The sequence below is a fragment of the Diceros bicornis genome, chromosome 26 (genome assembly GCF_020826845.1).
Source record: "Diceros bicornis minor isolate mBicDic1 chromosome 26, mDicBic1.mat.cur, whole genome shotgun sequence".
Taxonomy (NCBI): Eukaryota; Metazoa; Chordata; class Mammalia; order Perissodactyla; family Rhinocerotidae; genus Diceros; species Diceros bicornis.
In genome coordinates this window covers 4205519-4218956 of record NC_080765.1, presented here as the reverse complement: position 1 = coordinate 4218956, position 13438 = coordinate 4205519, and the positions used below count along the sequence as shown (strand labels likewise).

The window sequence follows — 13438 nt, the reverse complement described above, 5'->3', positions numbered from 1 at the left end:
CGAATTTGAAGGAAAACATCGCATCCGAAGATGGGGGCAGGAAGCAACCGGCTCAGCAGTAAAACACAGAGCCTTCCAGAAGAAAAAACCAAACCCCACCACCTGGTCCAACTCGGTAATAAAATGCTATCGGATAAACAGAGCTTGTGTAAACCAATCCCACCTCCCACTCACAAGTCAGCATTACATTTAGGAATGAAAGAGGGTAAGATACCGAACTCGGAGTTCCTTGCAATTGCTTTCCTAAGCTGCCGCCTCAGACTCTGATAGCGTATCCATGACCCCACCCTCCCGGGCAGACTTGTAGCCAGAATGGGATTGTTAATCAGATACTTCCCCAGACAGTCCATTAGACCAGACTCCCCTAATGTGAAGAAGCAAGAACCTTGGGCAATTAGCAAGGCGATTCCCAATGACGCCTAGAAAAACTCAGCCTTCTCCAGCTGCTTAGATTGCAAACCTCTCGTCTTCCTGTCCTTAAGGGCGACTTTTGACTCTCCCCATTGTCTCTCAATTGCAATCGATGTCTCATTCCAGACCAAGATCAGGTTGTCAATCTTTACCATAGATGCCCCGGACCAGAGTGTCTGGAGCCTCCACCGCTGCAGAGAAATGTCTGGAGATAACAGCTGCCCCGGGAAGGAGTGCTGGCGAGCAGGCTGCTGCAAGGTAAGCGGAGGGAGCCCTCCTGGGCGGGCAATACCCAGGGCTTCCTGAAGGGGTGAAAGAGAGGCTACCCGTCCAGCATCCCAGGTAGCTTCTGACCAGCTTGGAGCCCAGGTGGGATGGAGCAGCTGCAGGTAGTTCTAGGGTGGGGCAGACAGCCCAGACTTGGGCTCCCCAGTGAGCACGTCACATTGGAGAAGTCTCTACCCCTCTGGGCCTCAGTTTTCTTATATGTAAAAGGGCAATAATGCTTCCTGCCTTGCAGACCTGCCACGAGGATGAGAGATCAAGCTGTATAAAGTGCAGGCCAGATGGCAGGTGCTCAATGGATAACAATTGTTGTTATTAGGTGGTTTTACAGACAAGGTGACTCTTCCAGGCTTATGACTTTCAATCTGGCCTTTCGACCCTCAGGATGTCAGGAGATAATAGGGTGTCCTGCATGGCTCCCAATCCCCTTCTAAGAGTTGCCACGGATGTGTTGTATCTGGGGGAAGCCTGACCTCAAAAGTCCCCAGAGGGGAAAGAAGTCTAAGGGAGGCGCATGGCTGACTCAGAATGGGGCTGAGTGCCTCGGACCCTGACTCTCAAGAGCATGATCTACGAGCTGCAGCAGTGGACCTGCGTGCAGTTATGGGGTGCGGGGTCCTACCTCCATCAGGTATATTTTCTTGTGCGCATCAAATAACCTATAGGATGGAACCAATGACGCGCTCCCAATGTCACCTCAGCCAGATTTTAAACTCACTCCAGGGCAGGAGCTGCTGCATTTTATTTGGCTCTATATACACCCCCACCTGCCTTCTCGCCTGCCCCCAGTGCGCACGCATACACACGCCCAACACCAGCCTGACACTGGGAGCAGTTGTAGATTTGAGTTGACTTTATTTCACACCACTTTCGAGAAAGCAGGAAACTTTGCTTCTCTGTCTGTGGTTGTGGTCTTAGCCCTGATTTCTGAAATAAAAGGTCCAGGGTGACCAGGCCTTGAAGCTGAATGTGAAAATAGCCCCGGCCAAGGTCAGACCTACCAGAGACTTCATTCTAGTACTAAGTGCTTACGTTGCCAAAGCAAAGAGGCTGAAGGATTACAACGCTCTGCAGCACGGAGAGAGTGTGTCGGGGAAGGGAAAGGCATTTAATAGCCAGCGACGACATGGCACGGGATGAGATGGCTGTGCAGGGTGATGTTCTCTCATTCTGGGAAATCTTCCCACAGTGCTCAGCCCTCCAATGGAGGAGGAGCAGAGAACTCCCTCAGGCTCCAAACCTGGAGCACGGTAGGCCTTCAACAAATATATGTTGGAGGAATAAATAAATAAAAGCATCAATTGTTTTGGAAAGGCATTTGTGAGGGGGCAGCTGAGATCAGGTCATTAAAAGGTAGTCAGAAAATTGAGCAGGTGCTTGGCAGCTTGGTTGAGAAATCCAATCTCTCTTTCAAACAACAACTTTCTGGGGCTCTGAACCTCAGTCTGCTTGTCTATAAAATGGTATTAAAATATCAGTGGGAATGCAGGGAAGCAAAGTTAGGGTGTGTGGATGTAATGCAGTTGAATGAGATTAAATAATAACAGCTGACTTTTATTGGGCACTTACTGTATGCGGGTAGAGCTCGAAGCATTGTACGTGGATTTTCTCGTTTATTCCTCACTGCATTCAATGAGGTGTGCAGCTCTGCTGTGGAAACAGATTCGGTGAGGTTAGATGACATGGTCAAGGTCAAATCATTCTTCAGCAGCATTTGAACCCCCCTCTGACCCCAGGGATGTGTGATTCAATGCGAACCACCTCTCCTCAGCTCTGCTGTTTAAATGCTGACTGGGGGCCGGCCCTGTGGCGTAGCGGTGAAGTGCGCGCGCTCTGCTGCTGGCGGCTCAGGGTTCGGATCCCTGGCACGCACCGACCTGCTTGTCAGGCCATGCTGTGGCGGTGTCCCATAGAAAGTCAAGGAAGATGGGCACAGATGTTAGCCCAGGGCCAGTCCTCCTCAGCAAAAAGAGGAGGGTTGGCAGATGTTAGCTCAGGGCTGATCTTCCTCACAAAAAATAAAATAAAATAGAAAAATGCTGATTGGACTGTTAAGACAAGGGTCCTTTTTGACACAGTGAATTGGAAAAAGACGCTCATGTGGGAATGGGTCATTCGCAGGAATGGCATGTCACTTGCTGTGGGACATTGTCAAAAATGGCAGTCCCCCACTTTCGCCTTCAGACATGCCACCAGCATCTTGCCATCTAGCTGGCCTTTAAGATGCCAGCCTGCTCTCTGCCTCCTGGGCTCCCAGCTGAACAGCCCACTCACCATATCCCTTCTTCATATGGGTTTATTCTGCGCTGTGCTATGCATGCTTTCCTGACCCAAATACCCTCCACCTTTCTTTCCACCCCTTATATCCTGCCCTGTTGGAGACCCCATCATTTCTGGAATCTTTTGCTCGTCTAAACTGAAAATGAATCTCAGTTAATTGCTCGGATCCATGCTCCCGCTACGGCGCGTGTTAACATTTCACCAGCTCCTTTCCTGGCTGCGGTGCTCAGGTTGCAGCATTAGGCTTCCTCCCGTTATTGCCCTGTCCCTCACGAAAGCTTCTAAGGGCGGGGGCGTTGCCACTGCTTCTGGGTTTCTTTATAGTGTGTGACACAGCGCTTTGCTCAACAGATAGCACTTGTGATTGGACAGTGGACATTCCAGCGTTATTGGTGATATCTTATCTGCCCCAAAAAACCTTTTGAAAGAACACAAGGATCCCGCGAAGCCACAGCTTGGCCTTTGGTGTCGTGTCTGTTGTATTTTCCTCCACTGAACCGTAATGACTTCAGTTTCTCTCAAATGCCTTTGTATTTTATATTTACTTCAATTAGCATTAATAGAACTATACTTTGCACCTTTATAGGATCTTTCATTGGAGAGCTCAAAAGCGTTTTATAAGACAGCATTAATTATTTCCATTTTACAGGCGAGAAACCTGAGGCAAAGTCAAATAGTGACGCAGTGGCAAAATTAGGATATGATTTTCCCTTTCTGTTTTCAATTGTCTATTATAATCATCAGATCACATGATCCCTTCTAGGTTAGAGTTAAGTTACTATTTAAAGAAATGACACATCAGGCTTTTTCATCATCCTTATTTTAAATAATACCTGCTATTTTTCTGCATCATAAAGGTAGCATATGCTCATGTAGAAATTATACAAAATACAGAAATATTAAAGAAGATAAACCTTGTGCTTAAATTCATTGTCAAGAGACACCCACTGTTAACATTATAATGTGTTTTCTTTTGGCATTCTATACATATATAAAATGTGCTATTCTTTATAGTTGAGCTCATAATACATATTTCATTAGTTATTGAGTAATTTCTGTATTGTTGGACATTTGGATCATTCCATTTTGTTGTTTTTTGGTTTGTTTTGTTACCAGAAATACCTCTGTGATGAAAATGTTTGCATTTTATTCTTTTATTTAACACGTGGTTTTCAGATTATACTTTGTGTGTGAATATTTTAATAAGGAAAAATAGTTGCTAGATTCCAGGCCCACTTTCCTGGCTTCTTCCTTCTATCTCACACACAAACAAAATTTCCAGATCGTATGAGATTCTGCTAGCTACTTAAACCTCTAAAGATATCATAATACAGATCCTCAAAAACTGACACTAAATCAAATATTTAATGTAAATGAAGCTTGAGGGAATGAAATAAGTTTCTACTCATTGCTAGAAATATCAGGTTCCCTATTTACGGCTGGAACAAGCTTTCAAAATCCTACAAACCACACTTACCCAGGAAAAAAATAGTATACAGTCTGACAGTGCTTATGACAAAAGAAAATCTAATTACACTCCATGAAAACAAATCTTCATTCAACTCCTACTGTACAACTGCAGAGATGTGTCAGAAAAGATCTTGAGGAGAAACACAACAATACTTTGCTTCATGTTATGAATACAATTTTTAAAACACAATGCCTCCACCCTATATGTGCTGGCACCAGGGACGTAGTTGTGTGGTTAAAATATTGGATGGCAAACTGATATTGTAAGAGCAATATTAATAAGGAAAGGTCAATATAAATAGAATGCATATGGCTCAGAGCTCCCAGGAGGAAAGAAAAGGAATTAATATCAGATCTTAGCACAGAACTTGAACTTTACATTAAGCAACATAATAATAATAATATTTATATAGTACTTTACATATTTCAAGCCCCTTCAAGCTACTGATGATGTACACTATTATTTCTAGTGATTCAGTGATGACATCAGTAAGAGTCATATCAGATGGCATTTATTTCAATAGTGTACAGGAAATATGTCATGTGACATTTACATGGGCATCTTATGATGAGGAAGGAGTAAAAAGGGGAAAATGAGATGGGATATTCTAACAAACTCTAAATTTCAAGAAAATTTATGTTAGAATATAGGTTTGGTTAAAGAAACTGGGGTAGGGGTGTGTGGCTGGTGAGGTGGGGTTTGGAAATTGGTGGGGTGATGAGAAGGCCTAGGTCTCTCTTAGGGGCTTGGAAGTCCCAGAGCAGTCTGCCGTTGAGTCTATTCAGCTAGATGTCTTTTCTAAGCATAAGCCACCTCCATCTGCAAGAGTGAGCTGCAAGCTTTCTTGTTTAAGACAAGCAGAGGAGAACAGAACATAATCATTAGAGGTGGAGAAAGATACCTAGAGCTAGTGACATTGACATATGTTGTCCAGAAGTGGAAGGCGGAGTTAAATGGTGGGCCAGAAATTAGCCTTTGAAGATTCCATACAGGGTCTTGGAGACTGAGAGATGCTGTCACCAGAAAGAGGCTGAGAGGGTGGTGAATAGGAGAGTCTACTGTTTAGAAATCATTATGGTTTGTTCTTACAAGTTTGGCAGGTTCTTGGTACAATTATATAACTACACGTACATTTGGCGTATAGAGATGAATTATGTACAATGCATGTAATTACATGTAGCAAAAAGTGTACTTTTATTTGGTGGGTATTTACATAGCACAGTGAATAGTGTACTTAGAAATAATTAACATAAAGTATTATTTAAAAAACAAAACAATTAAAAGTAGTTTGGCTTTCTTGAGCTCCAAAAAAAAAGAATCTGGAATCTTTTATTTATTCCAGTAGTCTATGCCAAATCGTTCTGGAAGGCAGTCACCAAAGACAAAAGGAAGACAGCGTAATTTCTCTCTGTTATTCATAATCTTTTGATTTAAGGAAAAGACCTTTTCAAACTTAAAGTATCTCAAAATTTCTGAATGGCCTTAGATATTCCTAAATTTAAAACATTTACAAATTCAGTCAACTTGAACGATTTCCTTGATATAATTTTCAGCTTCTCTATTTGTGAAATTGAGATTCCCATATGACTTTTTAGGATTATAATTTGTTTTACCATGCATCAAAAAGTAGCCAGGTCTTCATGTTTATTTGTGAATAAATTATGATGTAAACATTTAGCATTACGTATTGTCTCTGGTTAGCTGACATATTTCTTGTCAAAAACTATTCAAAATCAGTTCTAATTTGGATGCAAAAATATTCAGAAAGTGAATTAAGATTTTAGAATGAATCTCTTGAGTTTTCTTTTGAAGCATATCACGTAGAACAGAAGATCAGAAGATTTCTGAATTTTTTCATTATTCTTGAAGCTAGGTTAAAAAACTCTAGATTATTCTCCAACTGTTTCTGGAGATAGAGTTTCTAGGTGAAACTTAATTTTATGAGTCCATTATAAATAAGATCTCAGAACATAAAGACTCTTTTGTACGAGATAAAGAGGATGGTTTTTTTTTTTTTTTTAATTTTTCTATAATGCCCTATATTGTAAGACATTTTTCAGTCTGGAAGAAATTCCTGATGGTTAATTCCTTCAAGGAATTAGGTTAAGTGCATCAGAACAATTACTAAATTAGAATCTTTAGAAAACAATGTAATGTATTTTCATTTCTTGGGGCTACCAAAGGAGGACCAATTAGGTAATAATCAACCCATATGGTATTTTAGAGAATTTGCAAAATTTTACCTCAGTGTCTTCAATCAACTATATGTAGATATCGGGAGAGGGGAGGGTCCACCAATGCCGGGAGGGTAGGAAAGTGTGTTTTACAATTTTCTCCAAGTAACATTAATTAGCATTATCACATCCCCAGTATGGCCACCGAATTTTTCTCAGGCAAAATAAAATGGGTCAGAAAAGAAATTTAGGAATTCTAGGCTCATATATTAGTCATTTAGTTGCCTTATTTGGTGCTAAACTGTATTTCATTTAAACATGTCAGGAACAAACATCATTCTGGTCAGACTCCTCCCCCCCCCCATCTGATTACTTGGGGCTTGATTTTTGAAAGCTTGGGATGGCAAGTTAGTCATCTACTTGGGAATTGTGAGCTTTCCTTCCTTAAAGGGAGAGCCTGAACGTCAAAAAGCGAAAATAATGCCTCTGGACTGTTTTTCTTGTGCTTCATTCTAAGTAACATCATTTTTGAGTCAAGGTGCTTTTGGTGCTGGGCCAGTTACCTTGCTAACCTGCCTCTTCCTCACGCTTTGTTCTGGGGGTTATAGCCATTATTCTATTGTCTTCCTACGTGCTAATGGAGATCTAGGTCCTTGCGCCTTTCCTTTTATGGATATTTTATACAGGACACAGCTTTGTAGATCCACTGCATTTGGATGTCCGTGGGTCCTCCTGACCTTCTACTGTGGCGAAGGTGAAAGTCAATCTGAAAAAGAAAAAGAAAATAGCCTTTAGAAATAGACATAATTTGTTTTCATTCTATGTCTATACTCAAGAAAAATAAAATATACTTGAAAAAGTTTTTTAGGTCCCTGTTGATTACTTCACTCAGCTAGGACAATTTTTGATCAGTGGTTTATCTTGAATGCTTTTCCTTTTCAAATGCTAACATTTTGTGGTGTTGGCAAAGTTATTCTAAACTTTCTTTGTCCCCTGACGAGAGCAAGAAGCCTTGTATAACCCAAAACTTTGGTAGAAGAAATCTAAATTTTATTTAAATAGAGCTTAACCTCTGGGCCATTCAATATAGTATTTCTCTACTAAGTCAAGTTAGCATGTAAATAATGTAAATATAACTAGAAACGTAACAAGGGTATTTAATACTCATCAAATTTACTTCTAAAATATTGCGGTGGATTCAGAACCCTGAATTCCAACCAGATGTACTTCTAGAGTATTACACAGGTCGTATATATTTCACTTTTTTGGTTCAAACCCAGGGGATCAACACGATAATTAGATTGAGAACATCTGCACCAAATCCAAACCATTTCCCCTGATCCTTCCTTGAGTCTTCCCCACGGGAGGGATTTTTTTTTAAGCTTCTGCACATTTTATTTGTCTAGTCACCTTTAGGGTCTCGCCGGCCTGCCACCGCACTAATAGGAGGGGAGGGCAGACGGACCCCCAAGTGTGGGATAGGGGAGGAATCGTTAGATGTGGCATTTCGTCGGGACAGGAATCGCCAGAGGTGGCAATGCCATTTCCCGCCAGGGGCCTGGCTCTGGGACAGGGCGTGGCCAGGCGCGGGGCGCGCGGGTGGGCACGTGCGCTGGGACCTGGGGACGCGAGTGTCGGGGCGCCGCTGCCCTCTACCGGGCGGCGCGGTCGAAGCTGCAGTGAGGCCACCGGCCGACTCCGCGCGCGCGGGCTCTGGCGCCCCACACCCAGGCGGCTCTCGGCGTCCCGAAGTCGGGAGTGCCCTGCCGAGCGCAGCGTCACAGCATCTGGGGCCGAGGTCCCCGACGCGCTCCCACCCACCTGCTTCCTGCCCCTCCTGCTAGTCAAAAGCCTCGATGAGGACACCGAGGGAACCCCCTTCCAGACTCAGGAGCAGCGCGTTGACGAAACTGAGGCTCCTGGTCGGCAGTGCGAGACCTGGGGGCACGCGTGTTCTCTAAATCTTGGGGACTTTCATTTCCAGTCCTTTCCTTCAAAAGTGCTGAATTCACTACAACGATCAGCGCTAAACGCTCCAACTCAGTTGAAAAGCAATTATATTCCACTTACATGTTTTATTTTGTATTCCATACAGATTTTATTTACATATAATTTTCAAGATTAAGGAATTTGGGGATTTATTTTAACTAATTACATGTGAAATGAAGTGCGAGAGAGTAAAAGTACAGTATTCCTACTGGAAACAAACTCACACGTGTGTATAATCAATTAAAGATGATGATCATAAAGCCTGTGCTTTTGCCAGGTTTCTGCGGAGAAACAAATCAAAAGAGAATTGAGTTTTTCATTGAAATTTTAGTATTTCTATAAACTAGGGACCTTGCTTTCTGTTTGAAGTGCACCCACACTTTCCAAGTTTCTGCACCCAAAGGAGTGAAAACTGAGGTGTCTGAACTACAGGAAGTTTCTAGGGCTGTTCCGTTGAAGCGGTGCGGGGGGATACAGAACTGGGCTCCAAGACTTTTCCTGTCGTGGCCTAAGTTGGCGCGGCTTGGGCGCATAGGGGCCGCTTAGACCCCTGGCCACCGGGGTTGCGGTGCGGGGACTGAGCGGCCGCCGTGTGCGGCATTAACGTGCGCAGCGACACGAGGGTCGGGGCTGGCTTCCCCCACCTCCACTCCCTCCAACGTGAAACGACGTTCCTCTGGCTCGGTCTCTAAGTCCCGCTGGGGCGCAGGGGGTGGGCGCGCGGCAGCCCACGGCCAGCGCGCCTCGCACACGCGCGGCTGCCGGGGCTCCGGTCCGCGCGGGGTCGGGGCTCGGGCAGGTGGTCGCGGCGGCTCCGAGGGCTCGGCGCCCCGCAGGAGGGCGAGCGACAGCGGCGCTGCGCCCGCGCCCGCTCAACCGCGGCCACGGCCCCCCACCACAGGCCCTGCGGGCGCCGCGCTCGGCCACCGCCGGCGATCGCGACCCCCGGGGACCCGAAACCCGCCCCAGGTGAGCTGGGCCCGGGGCCTCCAGCGGGGGCCCGGGGCGCCCCTCCAGCCGCCCTCCAGCGCCCCCTCGGGGCCGGGCCGGCGGCCGCCGCCCGCTGGGGCTGGGGGCCCGGGCGGGGCGGGGGTCGCGGGCCGGGCGCCGGGCGCCGCGGGGAGGGGGCAGGGGCCGCGCGCGCGAGGCCCGGCGGCGGCCGCCGGCCCTCGGGCTCCGACTCCGGCTCCGGCTCGGGCTCGCCGTGGCTGCGGCGGCGCCGTGAGGAGGAGTCCGCGTCCTCCGTGGCGGCGGCGGCGGCCGGCTCCAGGCCGGGTTTTGGCGCCGCCCGCCTGCTGCCTCCTGGCGGCTCCTGAACTCCAGCCCCCTCTCTATCAGCCTCTCACTCCGTCTCAATATGTCTCAAGATGGCGGCCAATGTGGGATCGATGTTTCAATATTGGAAGCGCTTTGATTTACAGCAGCTGCAGGTCAGGCTTCTCCTCGCTCGGCTTCTCGCCCGGGGGTGGGGGCTGCGGGCGGTCGCGGCCTCCCCCGGGGCCCCGGGCTGCCCGGCCGCCGGGGGGCCGCGGCGGCGGGGAGGAGGGGGGTGCCGGGGAAAGCGGGGCCGAGTCGGGGACAAGTCCCTCGCGCTCCCCGGCCCCCATTGATAACTCGCTTGATCAGAAATTGATCCTCTTTGTTCAATTCATCGATCAGCCCAAGATGGCGCCGGGAGCCGCCGCCGCCACCGCTGCCCCCGGTGTCGGCCCCCACCCCGGGCGCCCCCCCGGCCCTGCGCCGCCGCCACCGCCGCCGCCGCCGCGGGACCGGGGAGGGGGCGGCCCCGGCGGCCGCGGGGTGCGCGCGCGAGCGGGGCGCGGGCGGCGGCGGCGGCGGCGGGCGCTGCGCCGGGAGGGGGCTGCGGCCCGGCGGCGGCGCCCGGCCGCGCGCCCCGCGCCCCTGGCTCGCCGTATTCCCGGGGAAAGTTTGTGGGGAGTTACTGTGGGGGGTGAAGCGCCTGCCTCTCCAGGAGGAGCCGCCGCCGCCACTGCCGCCGGCGCGGCGGAGCTGGGGCTGGTGGCGCTGTGGTGCCGCCGGCTCGGGGGAGGGTCAGAGCGGCCACCGGCGGCGGCGGCGGCGGCGGCGCGCCCGGCTCCGGCCAGGCGGGCGGGTGGCCGGGCGTCCGCGCTCCCCGGCCCCGGCCGGCCCGGGTCCCGGCCGCCGCCCCCGGCTGTCAGCCGGCCGGGGCCGCGCCGCCGCTCCCGCCCCCGGCGCCGGGTTCCCCGCGCGGACCCCGGGGTTTGTTTACGTCCGGGCGGGCGCCCCGGGGCCCCCCGCAGACCCGCAGTCGCCCGGCTCTTTTGTGTGCCTGCACGCGTGTCGTGGACCGGCCCCTCCGCAGCCGGGGACCCCGGTAGGGGCGCTTTGGGGAAACTTGCAAGGGGTGGCGGGGGTGCCCCGCGCGCGCGGAGCCCGTGGTTCTGGCGCCCCGCGGGCGCGGGTGCGGGCGCAGGGCTGCAACTTTCCCCGAGCGCAGGCCGGCGCTGCGCCCCGGCGCGCTGTCTGCCCCTGCGGGGGGCGCTTCTTCCCGCGCCCAGGGCCTCCCGCGGGCCCCAGTGACCCGCCCGCTCCACGCAGGCCCTCTCTTCGGGGGCCCTGCCCTCCCCGCACGGTCTGCGAGCGCCATGGAGCGCGCGGCGTGTCCGTTCCGAAATGCCTTCTCGGATCGGGTTCTCGAAAGCAAAGCCCCGGGGGCCCCGCTGAACTGCGGCCTGCTGAACTGTGGTCCACGCGCCGATCCCCGGGCGCCGCGGGGGGATCCCGCCGGGGCTCCCCATCGGGCTCCCGAGCCGCTGCCGCGCCCAGGGGCCCCGTTCCTGCCTGCCAGCCCGCACTCAGAGGAACGGCGCACCCTCGGGGTCCGCCCTGAACCTGCCAGCTCCGCGCTCGCGGCACCTGGACAGCCCCGGGACTCTGCCAGGTGGATGTTGTGTGTAGCCGGAGCCAAGCTGAAGGTGAGCGGCCTGTGGGCCAGAAGCTCGGTGAGCGCTCGGGGGCCGGGGGCGGTGGTGGGGGGGGTGTCGGCAGCTTAGAAGAGCCAGGGCGTCCTGGCGCTTCGGGGTGGGGGGTGGTCCCTCAGCGTCCACGGGGTCGGCTACTGCTCCCAGCTCTAAGGTGTGCGTGAAGGTGAACTTGGCTGAACTTTCCCAACCGGGAGGACTGGTGATAGTGACCTGCAGTACTTTTAGAAGGAAAAGCAAATGAACTCCAGATGCAGACTTGTATAAAACGCAGCGGATTGGATTAAAACGTATATAAATGGAGTCTGACAACTTTAATTGTATATGCTTGTTTTCTGCTCTTGCCTGCGTAAGAACGATAAAGCAGACTCATAGTCGTTATGAAATTTCTTCACATTTCTCGCTTAACTAGGAAGAAGACTATGTGAAGTATTTCCGATAAGATTAAAACTTAAAGGAGTTTGAGTATTTATTGACTAAAATAGATTACTCCAAAGTGTCTATTGTGTAAATTAGATTTCTGAATGTAATGAACACAGCCGAATGGCATTTTTGATAAATTGGTCTACCCCGTTTTAGTAAAAATAGCTCCCTTTTATCATAATTTAATTCCTGTGCTTACTGTAAAACCCGTTGTGGAGTTTTAAGAGACAAACCTTAATTTTTTCCCCTTGTCTTGCTAAATGTGACATTCTAGCTTAATATCAATGAGGTTTCTTTTTTAAGCATGCTGGCAAAACTGTTTGGGAGATGGATTTGGTTTCTAGAGAGTTATTAGTTTTATGAACTACCCCCCCCCCCCCCCCAGTGATTAGCTGCTTCTTCGGGGTGTCATGAGGACGTTTAACTGTGTAACTCCAGGATTCGACGAAAAGTTTTCGGTCAGTTTCTGTGAATGAACGTTCAGATGTTGAATAAAACAGCCCTTTATGTGAGCACCCTTCTCTTTGCTGAGCACCCTCTGGCTTTGGACGGTGGGTGATGATTGGGCCTTAGACGCTGCTTCATCGCATGTTTGAAAACTTCAGTTAACTGTGGAACACCAGTGTTCAAGTATAAGGCTAAACTGGTTCTTTCCCTGGGCCCTGAAGAGGCCTTTTGAGTTGATATCTAGTTGAGCGTCATCTCTGTTCCCACAGTCAGTGAGCCAATGAGACTGCAGTTTGAGAAGAGAGAATTCGTTCGTTTCAGACCCATCTCATCTTTCCGGAACCCCTTACACAGAGACCGGGTTACCTGAAAGCCCAGAGCGGGTTTTGGCATTGCCACCTGAGGGTAACAGGCGGCTCTCAGCTAGACGGTGATCCAGTTAGAGACTTCACAGGTCCAGGCGAGATGAGGCTGTGGCGGGCCTCTGCCTCGACCCACCCAGCAGGGGCTGTGTGCTTGTCTCCCCTCTGGATGGTGTGTCTTGAAGCTTGCCTTGGGACGTGGAGCGAGTGCCCAGGAAGAGAGTTTCTGAAGACTGAGGTCTATTTTATTTCCTTTTTAGTCCCAAAGGCTGTGGTATGGAAGTTTCAGTGCTCTGGTGTTGCTAAGACTAGTTGGACAAGTTTTTATCCTATCCCAGACTTGTAAAAACCAGGCTTTTTTTTTTTTTTAAATAAGAAAAACACCATTGTATAAATTTTCCTTTTAAATACACGTTTGAAAAGAGGACACTTTGTAAAACAAGCTCATGTAACTGGATGTTAGTGAAGCTTTTGGGGATGGGGCCTGCCAGTGACTGGCGTCCCTGGGAGGCATTATTCCTACACGGTGCCTATTCCCTTTAAGGAGCCTCTGCAAAAGGAAACTTTAAACATTTTCCTCTTTTTCAAAATAAGAAAATAATTTCAGTTTTGCTGAAAAGTCCATTTTCTGGT

At 49.6% G+C, this 13438-nt stretch overlaps 1 protein-coding gene across 11 annotated transcripts in view; it reads left to right on the top strand.

Moving 5' to 3' along the window:
* Positions 1–9862: 9862 nt before the first annotated feature.
* The window catches only part of CUX1 (cut like homeobox 1), a 375717-nt gene continuing 372141 nt past the window's right edge, over positions 9863–13438 (top strand). For 5 of the 11 annotated variants that reach the window (XM_058569064.1, XM_058569060.1, XM_058569061.1 and 2 more), the window contains exon 1: positions 10824–11567. In XM_058569064.1, coding sequence (XP_058425047.1) covers positions 11238–11567 — 330 coding nt within the window. In that variant the 5' untranslated portion in view covers positions 10824–11237. Of the gene's footprint in view, positions 10041–10823; positions 11568–13438 lie in introns of those variants that run through there. The other 6 variants (XM_058569065.1, XM_058569069.1, XM_058569062.1 and 3 more) reach the window with 3 other exon arrangements.